Source organism: Exserohilum turcica (genome assembly GCF_000359705.1).
Source record: "Exserohilum turcica Et28A unplaced genomic scaffold SETTUscaffold_3, whole genome shotgun sequence".
NCBI lineage: Eukaryota > Fungi > Ascomycota > Dothideomycetes > Pleosporales > Pleosporaceae > Exserohilum > Exserohilum turcicum.
In genome coordinates this window covers 945,990-965,382 of record NW_007360136.1, presented here as the reverse complement: position 1 = coordinate 965,382, position 19,393 = coordinate 945,990, and the positions used below count along the sequence as shown (strand labels likewise).

At 53.4% G+C, this 19,393-nt stretch overlaps 4 protein-coding genes across 4 annotated transcripts; all 4 read right to left on the bottom strand.

Annotated features, from left to right (window-relative positions):
• Positions 1 to 41: 41 nt before the first annotated feature.
• Positions 42 to 2,731, bottom strand: SETTUDRAFT_171804 (uncharacterized protein). The gene is made up of 3 exons (XM_008029118.1): positions 2,589 to 2,731; positions 2,154 to 2,375; positions 42 to 2,105 (listed from the first exon to the last, which is right to left on the bottom strand). Exons 1-3 carry the CDS (start codon positions 2,706 to 2,708, stop codon positions 267 to 269), a joined length of 2,181 nt encoding a protein of 726 aa, XP_008027309.1. The 5' UTR covers positions 2,709 to 2,731; the 3' UTR covers positions 42 to 266.
• A 219-nt stretch (positions 2,732 to 2,950) lies between these two features.
• Positions 2,951 to 5,057, bottom strand: SETTUDRAFT_163602 (uncharacterized protein). The gene has a single exon (XM_008029117.1). The coding sequence runs from the start codon at positions 4,918 to 4,920 to the stop codon at positions 3,241 to 3,243; it is 1,680 nt and encodes a 559-aa protein (XP_008027308.1). The 5' UTR covers positions 4,921 to 5,057; the 3' UTR covers positions 2,951 to 3,240.
• A 2,533-nt stretch (positions 5,058 to 7,590) lies between these two features.
• Positions 7,591 to 9,353, bottom strand: SETTUDRAFT_163601 (uncharacterized protein). The gene is made up of 3 exons (XM_008029116.1): positions 8,921 to 9,353; positions 8,484 to 8,840; positions 7,591 to 8,424 (listed from the first exon to the last, which is right to left on the bottom strand). Exons 1-3 carry the CDS (start codon positions 8,955 to 8,957, stop codon positions 7,706 to 7,708), a joined length of 1,113 nt encoding a protein of 370 aa, XP_008027307.1. The 5' UTR covers positions 8,958 to 9,353; the 3' UTR covers positions 7,591 to 7,705.
• A 187-nt stretch (positions 9,354 to 9,540) lies between these two features.
• Positions 9,541 to 11,208, bottom strand: SETTUDRAFT_91681 (uncharacterized protein; the record flags this gene model as incomplete). Its single annotated transcript, XM_008029115.1, has 2 exons — positions 9,541 to 10,775; positions 10,932 to 11,208. 2 exons carry the CDS (start codon positions 11,206 to 11,208, stop codon positions 9,541 to 9,543), a joined length of 1,512 nt encoding a protein of 503 aa, XP_008027306.1.
• Between the last annotated feature and the right edge of the window lie 8,185 nt (positions 11,209 to 19,393).

Below are 19,393 nucleotides of genomic sequence, written 5' to 3'. Positions count from 1 at the left end.
CTTGCTGAGCCTTTTCATTATCCCCAACTACAGGCCTTCCACTTTTAATACTACAAACACACCGCCTTGCCCCTATCGGCTGTGGCGCTCCGCTTAACTACCAGTCCACGAGTGTGACTATACAATAAACAAAAGAATAAAAAAAGTCGAAAGTAGCAATGTCGTTGCCCATCGCTCGCTTGTTGCTTAGAATATTGCCGCTTCAGAGCCTTTTTGGGTATCATGGAATCCTTTTTGCTTGCATATACATCCTCCCATGCTCTTTCTTATGGCGTCTTTTGCGCCCCCCACACAATACTCTCCATAAGGGCGTATGGCGACGAGTCCAGTTCTAACCCAGCCAGTGGGGATTGGGAGAACATGTTTTCCGTGTCACTTCCGAGTGCGTTGTTGATGTCTTGCGCTGTGAAGACGTGCATGGTGGGCGATGCTTGTGAGCTAGTCTCGCTGGTCTTTCGTGTGTGCGTTGATCCGATTCTGAGCAGTCGTTCAAGCGCCGAGACAGACCGTGTAATAGGCGTCGACTGCTCGGCAGGGTCGACGTCCTTGGTCACATCGATAAGCACTTGGATCACGTTTTGCAAAAGTCCGCGCGCGCGTTCGTTGCGGTTGTGCTCGCCGAGGATTCCAAGCAAAAGAGCAGAGCTCAAAGAGCGGTGCACCGCCGACCAAGATCGAGTGGCAAATGGTGTCATGCTTTGCAAGCCCAGAAACGCCTCGACCGTGTTGGTAAGGCTGTCGATACATGTCTTACGTAGCGTCTTGGAAAGATCCAAGTTGGCTGTTGCCGGGCTAATGGCCGGTCGACACAGCTCAGATGTGACGTATGAGATGTGGAGGTATAGTGCCCAATGCTCCAGCTGGTCCCGCATCGACCGACATCTCCGCGAGTCTTTGAGATAATCCGCCGCGTCTATCATGATTTCCTGGAGCTCGTTGCGATGCTCGGTAATCCTCATGAGCGCATCGTGTGAATTCTGTGGCCGTTGACGCTCGCGCACAATGTCGAGTCCTACTTTGCAAAGGCGATACATGCTCTCGACATATGTCCTTGTCCCGGGCGCAGTGTGTTGGCTCATTGGTACCGTGTGGTCGATGGTGGTGGTTGATGAGGCTCTGTCGTACGAAACAGAGAGTAGCGAGTCTTGCCAAAGCAGTGCCCACCATACCTTGCTCCGAATGACTCTTTGATGCACTGGCGTTGACTGTGGGCATTGCCTGTGTAATCCTAGTGTCTGCGAAATACGAACTGTCAAACCCATCAGACTCCAAGCCACGCCAGCATTCATGTTGTTTGAAATGACATTTCCCAGAACCAGCAGCGTTTGTATGTTTTCAATGTTCGCATGCGATAAAAAGTTGGTAAAGCGTAGGCACTCGAAGCTGCAGCACACGTAGACCTGCGAGGTCAACTCCCGCTCTCTTCTTGAAAGACTTGAACATTGACATCCTGAAGCTAATATCGCAAACACCAGGCCTATCCAGTGGAAGTCTTTGCCGTGTATTTGTGAATCTGTTATGCCGTTGGTGCCCTGTGAGCTTGCGCGGTTAATCAGAAAGAGCAGGAGATCGGATTCAATGGCCTCGATGTCAGCAACGGCGGGGTAAACGGCGTGTGCGGTTTCACGATAACTCCGAAAGAAGCTGAGGCATTCAGAGTCGCTCGGCAATGCGTTGGCTAGTTCCCGGGCGCGCAGTATCGATCCGTGAGGCAGCCCCCATAAATCGACAAATGGGTATGTCGCGCTTTCGTTGTCCAGACCAAATATCGGCAGCATGCTCTTCTTGCCCAGCAAATCCTGCACCCCAGGCGCCCACTGCGTATCGCCCCTTCCCAGAGCCATGACGAGCGCCGGGACGGAGCTGGGTCCAATGTGAATCGTTTGGCCGGTGATGTCGTTGCGCGTGTGTATCCCTTGGGTTCGAACGTGGCTCTGCTCGCCGTCCATGGGCGCTGCCGCTGCCAAGGGCGTGTTCCCAGATCCATCTCCTGGGGAGAAGCCATTTATCGGAGGTGGAATCTCTGCGACGCTGCCGACAGCATTCTTCAGATCGCTGAGCGACTTCTCGGCCTGCTGCAGCTTTCCACAGATGCGCTCCCAGTCCTGCCGAGGTCAGCGTGTACTCATTGCCCTTTCCGCTTGGATGCGCACCTCTCGGGGCAGCGTAACAGTGCCGCCGTGTATATGGACCAGGCCGTTGGAGAAGTCATGTCCGTTGTTCTGTCCGACGCCGAGGTTTATTCGTTTCGCAGTGGGGTGCGACTCGCTGGGGGGGTGGTAGGTACATAGTTCGGGATGTTCGCGCACAACGCACGTCTTGCATGGCACGTTTTGGTCGCATTTGACCTTGCGCTGGCGACACGGATAGCAAGCCTGTAGGTGAATCAAGAAGTCAGCGCATCACCGTGGGGCCCGCGCTGCTACCAGGCCAGAATGCGCCGGGAGATATAGCCCAATTCGGCAAACCAGAGAGGCGGTTTGTTTTTCGACTCCTCATGCTAGTGCCAGACGCCCGTCACGGCCTCCTCGTCACTCTCGACTCTCCATGTCGGCTGCTCGTGCATGACGCATTCAAATCGTGCGTACCTTGTACTCTCGTGCCTTCCGCTTCCTCCTCAAGATCTCGTCGACATCAGCTCGCGGCGGCGTGTCCTGCATATATCCATTTGGCGCATGTGGATTGTGCTGGTCCTTCAAGTCATCCATGGTCGAAGTTCGGAGGAAAGTCGTCGAAAGGCGAAATGGGCCGGACAAGCGCGCTTGGGTGGAGTGGTTGTTCGCTCGGGCTTTCCGCTCGCTGAAGCCCCACTCCGGCCAGCCTCAGGATCGCCGGCTGTTCTCTGAATCAGCTAATCACGCGACTTGCCCGCTGCTAGCCTCCAAATTTTCCCTAGTCTTTTTGCTTCCCCTTCCTCAACGACAAGGCCCTCACCACCACCCTCGATTATGACATCACCAAGCCTTGCTTACACGCGTCCACCATGTTAGTTCATGACTCAACACGCCAGTTCGCAGCAATCGCATCAGCATCGGCGTTTGCCCATCACTTGGCCACGGCAGCGTAATGTGAAACGACAGGTTTATTTACGGATTGGAAACAATTACTCAGTGCTAATATAATATACACAGGACAGGGGTATGCCGGCCCCTCCAAACGCCTTGCAATGCACTACTACAGAAATGAACTGCTCGATAACCGTGGGTATACGTCACGTGACACGTCTTACTCCATCGCCACTTATGCAACCTGCTTCTCATCCTTGGTCTTTGCCTCCTCACTGTAGGCGTAATGCGAACGCGCCCGGATCCGTGCTCCATAAAAGTAGAAGAGGAAAGGAATCGCACAGCACGCAAGGCCAATGAAGGCGAGAAGCGAACTTGCCCATTGGTCTCCGAGGCGGTCATACATCTGGTTCGTGAAGAGCACAGCGCCCGCGCCCCAAAAGCTACGCAGGAATGTTTTGGCAGCCAAGGCAGAGGCGGCCTGGTGCTGGTACGAATCGACGAGGTAGTTGTTTGCCGAGTTGTACAGGAAAATGAAGCCGAAACCGACCGCTCCGCCTCCGAATGCAGGGCCAGCCCAGTGAGTGTCTTTGTAGCTGGTCCAGGCAAAAATGAAGACACCAATGGGAATGAACCAACATGAGCACATCATGGGTATCAAGCGTGCTTCCGCTGGTGGGTGGCCATTGTGCTTCTCCGAGAGCTTGAGGTAGTGTTTGTTGACGAGAGGCGCGCATGCGGCCGAGAGCAAAACACCAACGATAAGCGGAATGAACATCAGGCCAGTTGACCCTGCGTTCCATCCCTTGCCCTTTTGGTATACGATTGGATAGGCGACAAAGAACATGTACAAAAGACCATAGAGAACGGACATGTACACCGAGATCAAGAAGACGATGAGCTCGCGGAAGAGCAACTGGAACGGCCGTAGGAGGAACAGCTGGAGGCGCTGACTGAAGGGTCGCATATCGAGGTCTTGTTCCGTGATATATCTGTCGTCGCCCGTCTCTTTGCGCATCTTCTCCGCCCTCTTGGCGAGAATCTTGGGTGCGTACGTCTCCGGAACCGTGAATGTGATGAGGAACCACGCCACACCGCTGAGGATGAGTTGAATCCAGTAGAGCCAGCGCCAACCACCAGCTTCTCCGAGGTATCCACCAACTAACGGGCCAACACCAGGTCCAATAAAGGGGGCAGCACTAAAAGCTGCCATCGGGACACCTCTCTCCTCAGCCCTCCACATGTCCGCCAATGTACCGCCCACAAGCGTCATGGGCGCTGAGAAAGCTACACCAGCAATGAACCGCGTAGCCAACAAAGTACCAATGTTTTGCGCCACTGCACCGGGGATTGTGAAGATGACCGCAAGGGCAAGCGTAACACCATATACAGGCCTCCTACCCCAGATCTCTGACGCAGGTGCAAATGCCATAGGCCCGACACCAAAACCCACGACGAAAAGCGTAATAGTAAGGAGCGCAACCTCCTCGCTAACCCCAAACTCTGCAGATACGCCTTCAAGATCCGCCGTGATGACTGCCGAGTTAAAGGCTACAACGAAACAAGTTATAGCAACACACATGGTGCACCACCACTTGTACGCCTTGCTCCAGTTTTTGGGGTTCTCCTTATCATCCACGACAAACGTGACGAGATCGTATCGCTCAACCTTGCCGGCATTGGATCGAACCTCTCGAATCATCTGTCCTGAGACGGTTTCCTGGGTGTATTCTTCGAGGGCGGCATTGTTGGAGAGCGTGCGGGTGGGAAGGTTGACAATGTCTTCGGCTGTGGGGACTCGGTGGATGGGTTCGACGGTCGTTCGTTCAGATAGCGCGTCATCGATGTAATGGGGTTGCGCGTGCGTATCTGCAAAGTCCCTTGACATGGGGAATCGGATGCCTTCTGTGGCCATGGCGGACGACGTTGGACCACAAGGCCCTTGTGTGTGAGAGGAACCGTAAATGCTAAACCTTGCAGAGGGAAAGAATGTGTAAGGTCAGATCAGACACTGTCTAGCTATAATGACAGAATCCACAAAGTATGTTATGAGAACCACTTGAATCTTACTGATGCAATCCTCCCATGTCGGGACGGTCCCCGACTCTATATATACATGCACTTGCACCGCAATAACGATAAGAAAAGGCAAAAAAACACTTGCCAGCCCTTTCGTACGAAACACAAATCCTTTCACACTATCTCCCCTTCACAAACCACCCAATACTGACGCATGGCTCAATCCCGCGGATATGTCTCGGGCCTTGGCAACCCTACAACGTTCCCGTCCCTTCGAAAAAAAAAGCACTCATACTCACGTTAGGATCGACACGCCGCCAGAACCCCCTGCTACCCTTACCCGTCGCGCTATATCCCAATCGGGCACTAGCGCCTGATAAGGGGGGGCTATACTTACCGGACCCCGAGAGAAATCCGACCATGGGCGGAAGTCCAAGTGTGGGTTTGACAAAGCAACTTGGACTTATCTATGGATTGTTGGGAAATGGGGGCGAAAAGAGGGATGTGGAATCAAGAAGGGGATTTGGGAGAGAGAGAGAGAGAGAGATGACATATGTGTTTGCGCGGTGGGGATGTAGAGCAATGGCGATGCTGATGATGGTGTTGGTGTTTTGTGTTTGTAGCTATCAGCTGCATGCATGGCTGTTTGATCCCCATGATAGAAGAGTGATGTATGTATGTATGTATGTATGTATGTACATATGTAAACCGTATGTGTATTTGACGTCAGCACCGCCAAACGCATTACCCAGCATCGCGATTGCTGATCTATCGAGTAATGTGATAATCGTACTTTTACGATTGACGGATTGACTCACATTGGCCTTGCTACACCGAGTCAAACACGCACGCACACGTTTGTATTTTCGCTCTCAAGATGTCACGGATACGGATGTGAGTGTGTTGCAATGAATCAATCGCTTGTGGGTCCGTGAGTAACAAAACCTGTGCCTGCACACATCCATAGTACATTTAGTCGGACTGGGATGCTGATAAGAAGGGTGGCCCGTTGTAGGAGTCAGAGCCTTTGTTTCGTCTAGAACCATTGCATAGCCGTGTGGCGTGGGCATAGCGAGGGTTTTCCGTGGTTGTCGGTGTGATGGGTGAAGCGGTAATCTAGATTTTTTGCGGTACTTAGCGGACTGGCTCTGCTCTGCTCTGCTCTGCTCTCCTTACATATCTACACCTGAGCTTAGCATTGGATGAGCAAAAACTCAACAGCAATAGTAGCAGTAACAGCAGATAGAAGCACGAATCCAGCATAGGTGTTCTGGAACGCAGCCGAGGACCGGATACGTCACACCGGCGGGAACGAGATAGACACCTAGTACATTACATACAGTACACAGCAAATAGCCAGGGCCCAGGGTATCAGCTCCACCTCACTGCATACATATGCATTGACCGGGGCAAGCAGCAAGCAAAGCAACGGATAAGGTAACGTGATTGGGGATAGTGCTTATCCGTTCGCACCCCCCCCCCTTTCTAGCTTACACGCGTGTGTCTTACGAGGAAGCGAGCGATTCGAGCATGGTGCTGATTGGATGGGAAATCCAACTTCATGCCCGGGAGTAAGTAGCCAGCAATATGCAATGTCTAGATTTTTCTTTTCTTTTCTTGATGGGCGATGATTTGATAACAGGTAATGTAGCTGACTCATCGATTGGTGGTGCATATGGGCATTCAAGGGTAGGACTTTGCAAGTGCTGTGTTGACTAGTAGCCTGTTCATATGCTGTCTTTTCTAAACAGGAGAGATCTAGCGTTTATAAGTCTCGGGCTGGAAGTGATAGAGTTTTTTTTCTTTCTTCACAGGGCACTAAGAGTGATGTAGTACAGGTTTGTTCAAGCTACGCGCGGACAGTGACATGCAGATTGGTGCGCGTCCCATGGATACTTTGCCGGGCCCAGGGGTAGCGGGATGCGCACGTATCTATGGCCGAAAAGCTTTCCAGCGTGCTTGAAAAATAAACGCCTTGGGTTTTTGTAATTATTGCTCGAGTGCTGTACTCTGAATTGCACATCTACACCTAATCATACCGCACAAGACTACTCGTACATTATGGAGCTACTTAGATCAATGAGATGCGCAAAATAACGTCGAGAAAACTAATATCATGTGGCAGATTTGGATTCCCACATCGTCGCCACAGAACGCTTGCTTACGTATGATGATTTCTGGAATAGCACTGCATATATACTAGAGTAGCGCGCTGAGGATCCGTCTTACTTACCTACAAACTAGCACCATTGCAGTGCGGGTACTACATCCTGCTCTACCGTCAATTATCTAACACGTAACAAGCCATGACGAAAGCAGCATTATCACCACCGTGAGACGCGAAAAGCAGTTGCAGCAACAAGCACAAACCCAGACACATGCACAATCAATCAGCGTATCCATAACATAGCACCAAGATGATTCTAAAAATACCTTGGCCCTACCTCCAAGCCACTGCAAGGGGGACAGCCAAAAACCCAGACATTGAATAGGTAACTGCGAATAGTGGGTAGGAGTTAGCAAATGCAGTAAGATGAGTAATAATAATAATAAAGCATGCAGCTTACGGGATGATGACAGCAGCAAGACCAAACGACCCTTGAACCAGGGACCAGAATCTATGGAAAACAAAAACCCCTCCGCCCTCCCCCGCTTTTTCACTTCAACCTCAACTTCCTTCTCTACTCATTGCCAACAAACACTGTGCTCTCATCAGGCTTCTTTTCCGCCTCATCTTCAATCTCACTCGGCTGCACAACCTGTCTTCCCTTCCAGTTTGACATGAGGCCACCGAGGCCCTTTCTCAGGCCATACTGCATCCAGAGGGGCAGACCGCGTATCATGGGAATCAGGGGCCATGTAGTTTGCGGGAGGGCAATGACCTGGCTCTTTCCGCTGAGCACCGCCTTGACAATGCCCTCGGCAACTGTATCCGGGTACAAGACGCCTTTTGGATCGAAGCCTTCAAAGAGGGCGGTGCGTGTGTAGCCCTGGCACATGAGCACAGTACGCACTTTGGGCGCGTTGTATCTGGCGACTAGCTCGGCGGCAAGGCTCTCGTGGAAGGCAATGGCTGAGGCTTTGGAAGAGGCGTAGTCGGCCATGGAGGGGGCTGAGATCCATCCGGCCAAGGAGGCAACCGTAACGACCATGCCGTGGTTGTTTTCAATCATGTGGGGCAGGAACTGCTGCGCGAGGTAGTAGTGGCTGAAGGCGTTTACGCGGAACGTGAGGTTGATGTCCTTTTCGGTTGAGTCGAGGATGGTCTTGCCGCGGGCGACACCAGCGTTGTTGATCAGCACCGTGGGGTTGCCGAGCGTGGCGCGGATTGAGGATGCGGCTGCCGCAATCGACTGAGGCGACGTGAGGTCGCATCGGAAGAAGCGCACAGAAGGAGGCGCTGGTGGTTTGTTAGTCCCCAAGATGTCTTTTTTTCTGACGCATACCGCAGACACATACCCTCATACGTCAGGTCCTGGACATCCAGCACGGCCACCTTGATGTCCATCTCTGCAAACATGTGCACAATCGCCTTGCCAATGCCATCGCTGCCACCCGTCACAACGACAATCTCACGAGACCAGTCATACGAGTCGCTGGTCCAATTATTGATGACCCTGTTGCTCAGCCATGTGCTGGCCGCGTTGAACAGGCCGAGGCCCACCAACGTCTTCAGGTGCTTGAAAGCTGAGGCATGGCCGGCAGCAAGCGCATTGCCCTGCTGCGTGTAGCGCGCAAGCAGCAAGACGGGAAGTGTAAGCGCGGGGTTAAGAGCCGTTAGCTTGATGAGGTTGGCAAAGGTATCGCGGGTGAAGCCTAAGAGGTATCATATTAATCAGGGGTTGCCCATGGCTAGTTGTGTGCACGGTCGACATAGCATCTGGGGACGGCGGTACCTTCGCGTGCAATACTCCAATCGCTTCGAAGCGGCATTGCGGCGACTGACGATGGGGGCGGATGGTCCCGAGAGGTAGGAGAAGAGAGGATATGCCAGCTGTGCTGAATCCAGCGACTGAGTGTGTGCCTCCTTACATGGTGCCGCGGCGACTTTAATTACCCGTTGATCAGTCAGGAGTGGAGGCAGCTGGACTTGCGCCGCGCCGCCACGGAGGAAGCGGGGTTTCCTACATCAGGGCTAACGCGTCTTCAGCTCCAACCAACAACCGAGGAAGCGGACGGCCATATGCTTTCCCATGCATGTGTCGTCCGCTGCTGCGCTGCCAAGTGGCAGACGTTACGGAACAACAGACGTGTACAGGTGTAGAAAGAATAACCATTATCCACCGTGGTATCCGGTCCATAAAAGACCCACGGCCGCTATGTGCATACAAAAAAAATGAAATACTGGTATCAAATAGGACCCCATCCGAATAACCAAGACATAGGAAAAGTCGTCGCAGAGCAATGTAGAAAGCCTCCCAAACACCAAATTCAAAGTACACGCATAGCAGAATGACAAAGAAAAAGAAAAGAAAAAGAAAAAGACAAAACCCATCCATCCCGCCTATGCAATCATCTAAAACATGTTGCCGCCCTGCTCATAGTCCATAATGGTGCTCTCAGGCGGAGCAACGCTCATGACACGACTGTTGCGGCTTGATCTTGAATCGGGACGATTGATCGACATGGCGCCGCTCGTTACTCGTACCATCTTCTTGGCTCTTGACCCTTGCACAAGCACCTGTGCAGGACATACCACTATCTCCTCCTCACCCTCTCCGAAATCGTCACCCTTCTTGACGACCAGTGGGAACAGCACAATCTTGACTATAGCATTACGTGCCTGGAGTTCGTCGTTTGACGTCGTGTCGCCCGATCGTTCGTTCATCAGAGAGGCGTTGAACGTGACCTTTGCCACGAGATCACCGTTGGTATCGTACTCTGGCTGCAGTGGCGGCAGCATGATGTACTCTGCGCGCTGGGTCCGCATCTCAATGGATAGGTCGACAGCCAGGCGCATGACGTTGCGCAGAGACTCCTGGATCTGCTTTTGGAGATTGGATGGCGGCGGGAGGAGCGTCGAGAGCGTGCTGTAAATCTCATGCATAACAGCTTCTGTGTCTTGGGCGCGCTGCTGCATGAATGCCTCTCTCCTCGAGAGCAGCGTAAGTGTGATGGCTCGCCATTGGGCCACGGCGCGTTGTGGGCCAATCTCCGACAATGTCTTCTCCAGAGACTTGAGCTTCTGTCGCTGTTCTCGGTCCATGCCAAACAGGTACCTGGTAAACACGTACTCCCAGATCATCGTCATTGTGAGTGACATGAAAACGTCTCGTCGTCTCACACGGTCTGCTAGCAGTAGGTCAACATCCGAACCGTCCAGAACGGCATTGTCGAGACGGGTGTCGATTTTCTGCCGCGTTGCTTGGTCCAGCCTGGTGTCGGCTGAGATCTCAGACGAGAGACGGCATGCCCGAGTGTCGGAGAACTTGGAGAATCGCAGTACCCACTGCTGGACGTGCTGGCACAGCTGCTGGCATGCGCTGTCGAAATAGTCTTCATCACGAACCGTGAGGAAGCTCTCGCTGGGCTTCTTGGAAGCGAGGATCTGCTTCTGCAGACTCTTGATTTGCTCGCGTGCAGATGCAAGTTCTGCATTCAGGCGATCAATCTCGGCGTTGCGCTGATCCAGGGCTGCGCCGACTTCGTCGCGGACTGCCTCGGCCAACCCTTGTTGCATTCGAGTGTGTTGCTGACGAAGGTCTTCCAGCTCTCGTTGCGAGGTTTGCCATTGCTCGTGGACCATCTGCCCTTCAGATTGAAGCTGCGCATACCGTTCGTTGGCATCGTTGATAAGGTTGCGCTTTTCCGACTCTAGTTGCTCGTATCGTGCATTGGCTTCTTCAATCAGTTTGCGGTTCTCGGATTGAAGCTCCGAGTACCGGGAATTCGCCTCGTTGGTAAGACTGCGGTTGGCATCGGTCAGTGCGTTGTTGAGCTCTTTCAGCCGTGCAATCTCTTCTTGTAGTCGCTTCAGCGTATCCTTCAATTGCGCAATGTCGATGTCTCTTTGGTGAATCTCTCGGTCACGTGCTTCTACTTCTTCATGCACGAGCTGCTCGTCCACTTGGCGTTGGTGCTGGGCAGCAAGCAGCGTCTCTTCAGCCTTTGACTTGGCGACTTCAAGCGACTCATTTTGCGCGGCGAGTTGTTCAAGTTGCGTCTGTAAATCGATAATCTGCATACTTTGGCGCTTGCGCACACTGGGTGGGCGCGAGGGTGATATGGGCGACCCTTGAGCCTCGCCCCACGCTTCCTGGAGATGACGGTCAGTAACTGAAACGGCCGACGTAACAAAGACCGGACGACTTACAAAGGTTTCGGCCATACTGGCCCGGCGACCTTTGCCTTCGCCACGAACTGGATCGTAGCTTGGCTCGCTAGAGAGGGCTGCTGTGGTTCCAGCCGCAAGTGCAAGAGTGCTCGCACTCGGGAAAATGGGTTGCCCGCTCTTAGCGTCCTGCGCACTGGCCGTGCCAAGCCTAGACGCCGATCTCAGGTCACCTGACGTTTGCCGGTCCACCCGTCGCAACGAGTGCGAAGAATGGCTGCTCCAAGCACTCGAGGGGCGTTCGTAATCAGGAGACCGCAGTCTCGCAATGTTGCTCATGGAGCGCTGACTCTGTACACTGGACGACCGCCGCTCGCCCAAGGGTTGCTTCATTGTATCCGTGCTTGGAGACGAGCGAGGCATCCTCCGTGCGGGGCTGAGGTTTATTGTGCGATCAATACTCTCGGTTTGCGAAGGCGTGACTCTGCCACGCATGCTTTCCATTGACGGATGTACACTTCGACGCCCTTCAGAAGGCGTGGGTGTTCGAGGCGGAGGTGATCTGAGGCGCTCAGAGAGCATCCTCAAGCTCTCAGTGCGACGAGCTGACTTGAGTGTTCGTTCCGACTGACCTACATCAGTCCTAGATCTTGCCTTCTGTTGCGTGGTAGTCTCCTCTGGACTGTTCTCTGTGATTGACTCCAACTGTGTGTTGCCAGGTGTGCGTTCCGTTTTTGTTGTTGGCGTTGCAATCGCGGTACTGTCTTCGCCCTTCTTCTCGTTGGGGTCACCGAAAATCGACTGGTACGGTTCCTTCTGCTTCAACTGCTTTGTGGGCGACATTCGGCCATGCTGTGGCTCATTATACGTCTTCTTGTCTCTTGTCGGAGTCTCAATGACTCTTTGGCTATCGTGAGCAGGTGTCGGCGGAACTGCAGGTGATGTACCATAGTCGCGCGTTGATGGCGAAGAGTCGAAGAGGACGGAAGTTCGCTCCTTGGTCGCAAACTCAGACCTTGGTGTCGAAGCTCTACTGTAGGTGGGATATTCTGGCAATCCAGGGCTATCTCCCATATCTTGAACACTTGGTGTTGAGCGAGGTGGTGTGCCTGACGGTGTTCTCAACTCCCCAGAACGCTGCTTCAGTTTGTGAACCAGTGTCTCCTTTGGCCCCAATTGCTCCATAGGCACTGGCGATGTTGTTCTTTCGGGCGCATACATGAGCTCTTGCGAAGACTCTAGCGTATGAATGCGCTTCTCGTTTGGCTGCTCTTCGTCGAATGACACCGGATGTGTTCTGCGTTTGTGATGCTCCGGAGCCCCGGATGATCTCTCAACTGATGCTGCTTGTTCCCTGGCTTTTCCCTCAGCCCGTTCAGCCCTTTCCTGTTCTCTCCTGCTCTTCCTGCCCTTCCTTTCTGCTGAATCTGTGTTTCTCTCCTCCAGCTCCTTCCTCCGCGACTCTTCCATTGATGGTTGCGGAACCTCCTCCTTTGACACAACGTGTGGAAATGGGAACTCCTTCAGCTCTCCAATTACTGACCGACCAGCATAGCTATCCTTGGACCTTTCTCTCTTCATCCTCTCACTCCTTTTCCTTGAGAGTTCACGCTTCACTTCGCGAGCTTCCGTCTGACTCTCCGGTACATTGGAAGGTCCAGTTGACGCCGTAGGCAAGGACCGGCTAGGCTCAGCACCGCGGACAGTGGAGTTAGCTGGAGTCTCAACAGCAAGAGACACATCTGGGAGAGTCTCAATCGCCGGAGTCATCGCAGCTGCATACTCGACACTGTCCTGCAGGAGTGGAGCCTGATCATTGTCCTTTCTTGACTTCTTGCCTCGTTTTGTTGGCGTAACCGAAGTTTGTTCTTCCACATCGACCGGGGCAGCCTCAACAGGTGCTTCTTGTACAGGCTTGCGCTTCTTGTTAGGCTTGACCCTCCTTAGAGACGAAGAAGCGGCCAGTTCATCAGGGTCAGCTTCCTCAAGTACACCGGGAGGTGATCTGCGTGCCGCGAAAATGGGATCATTGAGAACATCTAACGGGTCAAAAGATATTGGGTTTGTTGATCCCATGGCAACCTCGATAGGCGGAAGAACCTCAGGCTCAATGGGTCGACTTGGTCGCATTTTCGGTGAACCAGCGGCGGATGACGGGCGGCTCAAGCTCCCAAGTCGAGATCTGCTGGCCCTCTCCCTGGCAGCAAACACGTCCTCATCAGGGGTGATGTCATGGGTGCTGTGGATTGAGTTTGAGCGATGGAATGACCTGTCGTTGATCACGAATCCAGGATCAAAGCCAGACTCTTGTAGACTTGCAGCGACTGTGGCCGCAAAGTCAATCTCTCTTGCCGGTGACTTTGAATCCGATCTTCCTGGTGATACTAGATCCAGGTGACTGCGGGATAAGACTCGGGATGCGTGCCGTTTCTCAGGAGACACAGGTCGTTTCTCAGGAGACATAGGTCGCTTCTCAGGAGAACCCGACTGCTCATGACTCTCATACTGTTCAGCGAGACTCCTAACACTCCCGGATGCCCCGCGACGTAAGGTCCGCCCAGCGGCAGGAGTGCCTTGAGAATCTCCGCGTTCGAAAAACGCTGCGAGCTTGTGTTTCTTGGACGGCTTCCTCTGGAGCATTGGCGGTTCAGCCGGTTCAGGTGCTGGTGCAGGCATGGCCGGTGAGGCCATGTCGGTTGGCCGGCTCACTTTGGAAGGGGCATCTAGGGCCGTGACGACGCTAGGTTCACGCGCAGTCTTGACAGCAGCCTTTGAATCCTCTACTGGTCCTGCATCCTTTTCCTTGCGTTGCTTCCTCAACGTCGGCGAAACAACTTCAGATGCTGGTCCTAGCACTGCGCTCACATCTTTACTAGCATCCTCAGACAAAGCAGGTACGCTTGATTCCTGGTTCGCGACCTGTGGCGAAGAAGCTTGTTTGACGTCCTTGGGCAGTTCCCGTTCTTGCAATTCTCCCTGGACACCAGCAGGTTCCGAAGCACCAGCATCAGGATTGGACTTTGACGTTGACTTCTGCTGCTCGGGCTTGTTCAGAACAGTCTCGGTTTCGGGTATTGGCTCGGCTGGAACCGTGGGAGTTTCTGGCTCAACACTCATAGGGACGTCATGATGAGCATCTCTTGCGGCTGGCGAAAGAGGCACTTGCTGGCTAGGTTCAGCTACAACGGGTGTCTCAACCACGGACTGCAGCGGCTCGGCTTGCAGTTCTCTGGCTGAGACATCCTTGACTGTTCGACTTTGATCGTCCTGCTGCTTGTTCTTGTTGTCTGTCTCAGGCTCTTCGTCCTTCGGAACAGAAGGAATGACTGGCTCTAGCTCTGCCATGGGTTGTGATTCATTAGCTTCTTCTGAGACTGCCGCCAAATCTGGAACGTTCGCGTCGTGCGATCCATGAGAGGGGCTTGTCTCTGACGTTAACGCAGCCGACTTCTCAATCACAACGGGCTCACAGACCTCAGATGATGACACTGGCTTCATGGCAGTCTCTGGCTCAATGACGGCGGTGGGGGTAAGAGGTTCTTCCGACGCAGGGACTTGCGACGGCACGGATGCTTCGTAGTCGGGTAGAAGGATCTCTCGAGACTTGTTATCTTTCTTGCCAAGCTCCATCGATGGCGTGGATGACTCAATAGCCGTCTGCTGAACACTCTTCTCAATATCCACAGCCTGTGGCTCAGAAGCCATGGGTACTTCTTCAATCGGCTGCTGGGTAACTGGTTCAAGAGGTTCATCTCTGCTCAGAACAGCTTCTTCTGCCTTCTTTCCCTTCTCCTTCTTGCTCGGTTCATGGAAAGGTGCCTTGGTCGGTACTTGCTCTTCTTCCACAGTAGGTGCTCCAACGACTTGACTTGTCTCAACGCTAGGCTCTTGGATAACGGGTTCCTTGACAAGAGGCTCTTCAACGACGCTCTTCTCGACCACCGCACGCTCCTCAGCAACAGGTGCAATCGCCGGCTTCTCAACAACCTTCTCCTTCGTCTCAACCGCAGCCGCAGTATCGGCCGCAGGAGTCGTCGGTTTGGGGTCGGAGATGCTCTTGCTCTTGCTCGCCTTCTTCTTATTCTTCTTGAGGAGCTGGGTAACGGCGTCAAGGATCGAAGTGGATTGAGTAGTAGAGGGCGTCGCCTGAAGCTTGTCGTACGAAGCGACCTCAGCGTCGGGTACTTTAGGGCGAACGCGAAGGTCGGGAACCTCGTCTTTGATGGCCCTGAAGGATGGCAAGGGCCCGGGTGCTGGGGTGCTGGCCTCTTGGCTTGTCTTCTCGGCTTCCTTGGGTAGACTTGAAGGCTCGGGAACTGGATCCACAACCTTGCGCAAGCTGTCTTCCAATGGCACGTCGCCAACCTCGGACAAAAATTCGCCCTTAGTCTGCTCCACATTTGGTGCGCTTTCTACGATGGAGGAGGCAGGTTGATCCGGCTGTGCGATAGACTCGGAGGGTGCGGGCAAAACTTCAGGCTGGCTAATTGTCTCTACCGCAACAGGAGGCTGAACCTCGTTGACAGGCGTAGCTGGTGCATCTACCGCCCCTTGAGTTTCCTCGACCACTTTCTCAGCCTTCTTGCTCTTCTTCTTGCTCTTCTTGGACTTTGAAGGAGATACTGGCGTGTCTTCGGCTTTGGAGGGCTCCTGTTCAACTTGTCGCTCGAAACTTTCAGTCGCAGGCGTATCGAGAATCTCGCGCGACGGCTCAACAGCAACTTCAGATGCAATAGGCTCTGAAGGGACAATTGGCTCAACAACACCTGGCTGGATCTCGACCTTCTCGGGAGTTCCTTGAGGAATGCTGTTAGTGTCGTGTCCCTCCGTAACCGGCTCGATAGAAGCTTCGACTGGAGTTGCAATGCCCGACGCTGAGAGGCTCTTCTTGCCCTTCTTCTTGTCCTTTTTCGATTTCTTAGATGGAGAAGAGTCAAGTACAACTTCCTTCTCGTCTTTCTGGGCATCCACGGGTGGCTGGGGTTCGCTTGCAGTATCAACAACCTCAAATGTTGATGGAACGAGGACTCGTTCGGGTTCCATGGATTGCGCAATAGGCTCAACAGGCTGTTCCACAGGGAGAGCACCTGCGGTTGGTTCTTGGTCGAGGGTTTGCTCAGTAGAGTGGGAAGTCTCAGGGGCATAATCCTGCATCTGAACATCTTCAGGAGTGCTTTCTGGCAAAACAAAGACATCAGCCTCATTCGACGGCACTTGCTGCTCAGGCTGCGTAGGAGCCTCGATTGCAACAGGGAGAAGTTCCTCCTTCTGCACAGGCTCTACTACAACATCTTCCTTGCCATAGCCATCAGAACCGACGATGTTGGTAGTCTGGTCAGGAAGAGTAGTGGAATGCTTCGCTTCTGGCTCATCAACCTTGGGCTCTACATCCACTGCCTTTGGTGCTGGCGTTTGCTCAGGAATCTCAGAAGGAACGCTAGCAGACTCATCGGCTAGTTCGCGAGTAGCAGGCTGCGTCTTGTTCTTCTTGTCTTTCTTCGCCTTCTTTGCTTTCCTGGGGCTGAGAGTCGCTGCGTCGTCCCAGCCGAGATCCTGTGGTTCTGACTCAACGGGCTTTGCACTCGAGCTTTCGGTCGCAGGCTCCGGTGGGTCTCGCGTTGTTTCGGGCTCTACAACAGGCTCTTGGACTGGAGATGCTTCTGCCAAAGGCGGTTGCTGAACTTGTTCAGTTGAAATGGATTCGGCAACGTCGGGAACAGCAGGAGATTCCGCTGCAGGCGTAGCAATAGGCTCGATCACAAGCTCGCTTTCAACGACGGGTTCGTCACCAAGGGCAGCCAGTTGCTTCTGAGCCTTCTTCTTTTCTTTCTTGCTCAGCTTGGGACTAAGGGCGGGCTCCTCGGCATCATTTTTGTCCTTGAATTCTTCCTTGACTTGTTCAGCAGGTGCAGTCTCCTCAGCCTGAATGGGAACGGGAGCCTGTTCGCTGAGCACGCGCTCCGGCTCAGCAATAGGCATCGGAGCCACTTCTTCTGGTACGACAGCGGGCTCAGGATCCATCGCAATCTCTCTCTCCTTTGCCTGCTCAACAACAGCAGGTGCAACAAGATCTTGTGCATCGGCGGTAGAGGGAGCATCTACAGTGGGCGTAGTGATGATCTCGGACTTAGTTTCCGGTAGAGCTTCAACAACTGGAGTTGCGACTCCCGACTTCTTAGCCTTCTTCTTGCTTTTCTTCTTGGAGGATGAGGGTGAAGCTGGCTCCTCCAGGGGAGGTTCGACATCTTGGACAGGTGGAATGGTGGCTTGCTCAGGCTCGATCTGGGGTTGCTCTTCGACGACAACCTCCTGCTGAGGGATGGCGTTGAATGCTGTTTCGTTTGCGGACTCCATGATTGGGTCGTTCTTGGTTGGCTCCTCAGCGATAGGGGCTTCTTGCGGCAGGCTTGGTGGTACATTGTCGGCCTGTGCCACTTCATCCAGCTGTTTGACTACAGGCTCCGGTGCAGTCTCTGGCAACACTACGGATGCATCTTCTGCGAGTGGAGCTTGAGAATCAGGTTCCTTGTCGGGGGCAGGTGCCATGATCGTAGCTTCATTGTCGCGCGAAGCCTCGGCAACAGGTGCTTCCTGAGGCACAGGCGCTGTCTCAACTTCAATGTCAGATCTCTCCAAAGCCTTCGCTTTAGCCTTCTTGTCCTTCTTCCTATCCTTCTTTTCGAGAAGCGCCTCATCCCTCAAAGTCTCAGGCTCTACAACTATATTCGAAAGTGGCTCGGCGTCGGTTGTATTTGGCGTAGGCAGCATCTCTCTTCTCGACGCTTCAGTCGTATCTTCAGCACCAGGAATCCGAACATCGTCCTGTGTTGACTCAAGGACACGGTGGTCTTTTGTAACCGCAGGATCGATTTCAGGAGCCACGACTTCCTCGTCAACTTTTTGCTCGGCTTTTGGAACAATTTCGATCGACGTCTCGGCTTCAGACTGCCGTTCCGCGGGTTTCTTGTCGTTTTTTGGAGAAAGCGGCACAGGAAGCTGCTCAACGGGCACTTGCGGCTCGATCGAAGTTTCCAAGGCAGGCTGCAGTGTCTCTGGCTGTTCAGACACGACGTCTCGAGACTCGATGGGCGCTGCGTGCTCAGTGACGGGCGTTGCAGGTCGTACAATTTCCTCAGATGCTGTTGGCTTTTGCTCTTCGACTAACACGGGCTGAACAGCAGATGATGGCTCGACGGCAGGTTGTACATTGCCTCTCTCCTTCGTCTGCTCAGGAGGAACCTCCTCAGCGATTTCGCGTTCACCAGCTGGTTCCTGTCTCTGCAACGTCGTGTCCTTCAAAACCCCAGTCGTCCTTTGAGGCTCAGGAAGGGCTTGCTGAATAGGCTGTTCGACCTGACTCTGCTGCTTTGCCTTCTTGCTCTTCTTGGGTGAGATCGGTTCCTCGATAACTTGCTCCTCTGGTTGCTGGACTTTGGAGGAAACAGCGTCAATTGGTTCCAGAATGTCCATGGCACGATCGATATCGTCGGATGCAGACTCCACGGTTGCTGCTTCACGACTAGTAGTAGGAGCAGGTACAGACGCAACAGTCTCAGGCTCGGCAATATCCTTTGTCGTAACGGGAGGAACCGTTGCATCCTTGATTTCCGGAGCTGTAGTCATCTCGGTGGGCTTGTCTGCTACTTCAGGTTCGACGGGTTGAACAACAACATCGCCTTCTGTACGGGCGACATCCTCAATGGGCTTTACATCTTCAACTGCAGACACAAGTGGCTTTTCCGGTTCCGAAGTCACCGTGTCGGTGGTGAGCTGTTCCTCTCGAACCACGTCCTGTGCAGGCTCCAGAATACTCGTGTCTTGCGCCGGCTCATCGACAAGAGATGCGCGTTTGTTCTTCTTGTCCTCCTTTGTCTTTGGTGAGCTGGGCGTCTCGTCGTTACTTTCAGTAGTAGTCTCGAGTGGCTGCGGTACAGCTTCAGGAGCTGGTACATCGTCAACCACAACGCTGCTTTCGTCCTGAGATACCGGCGGCAGAACAGAAATCTCTGTTGAAACAACTGGCTCGACCTCTACAGCTGGCATTAGCCCCGCAACAAGAGGCTCGGATGCATCAGTTGAAGAAGGTATTTCCGGTACC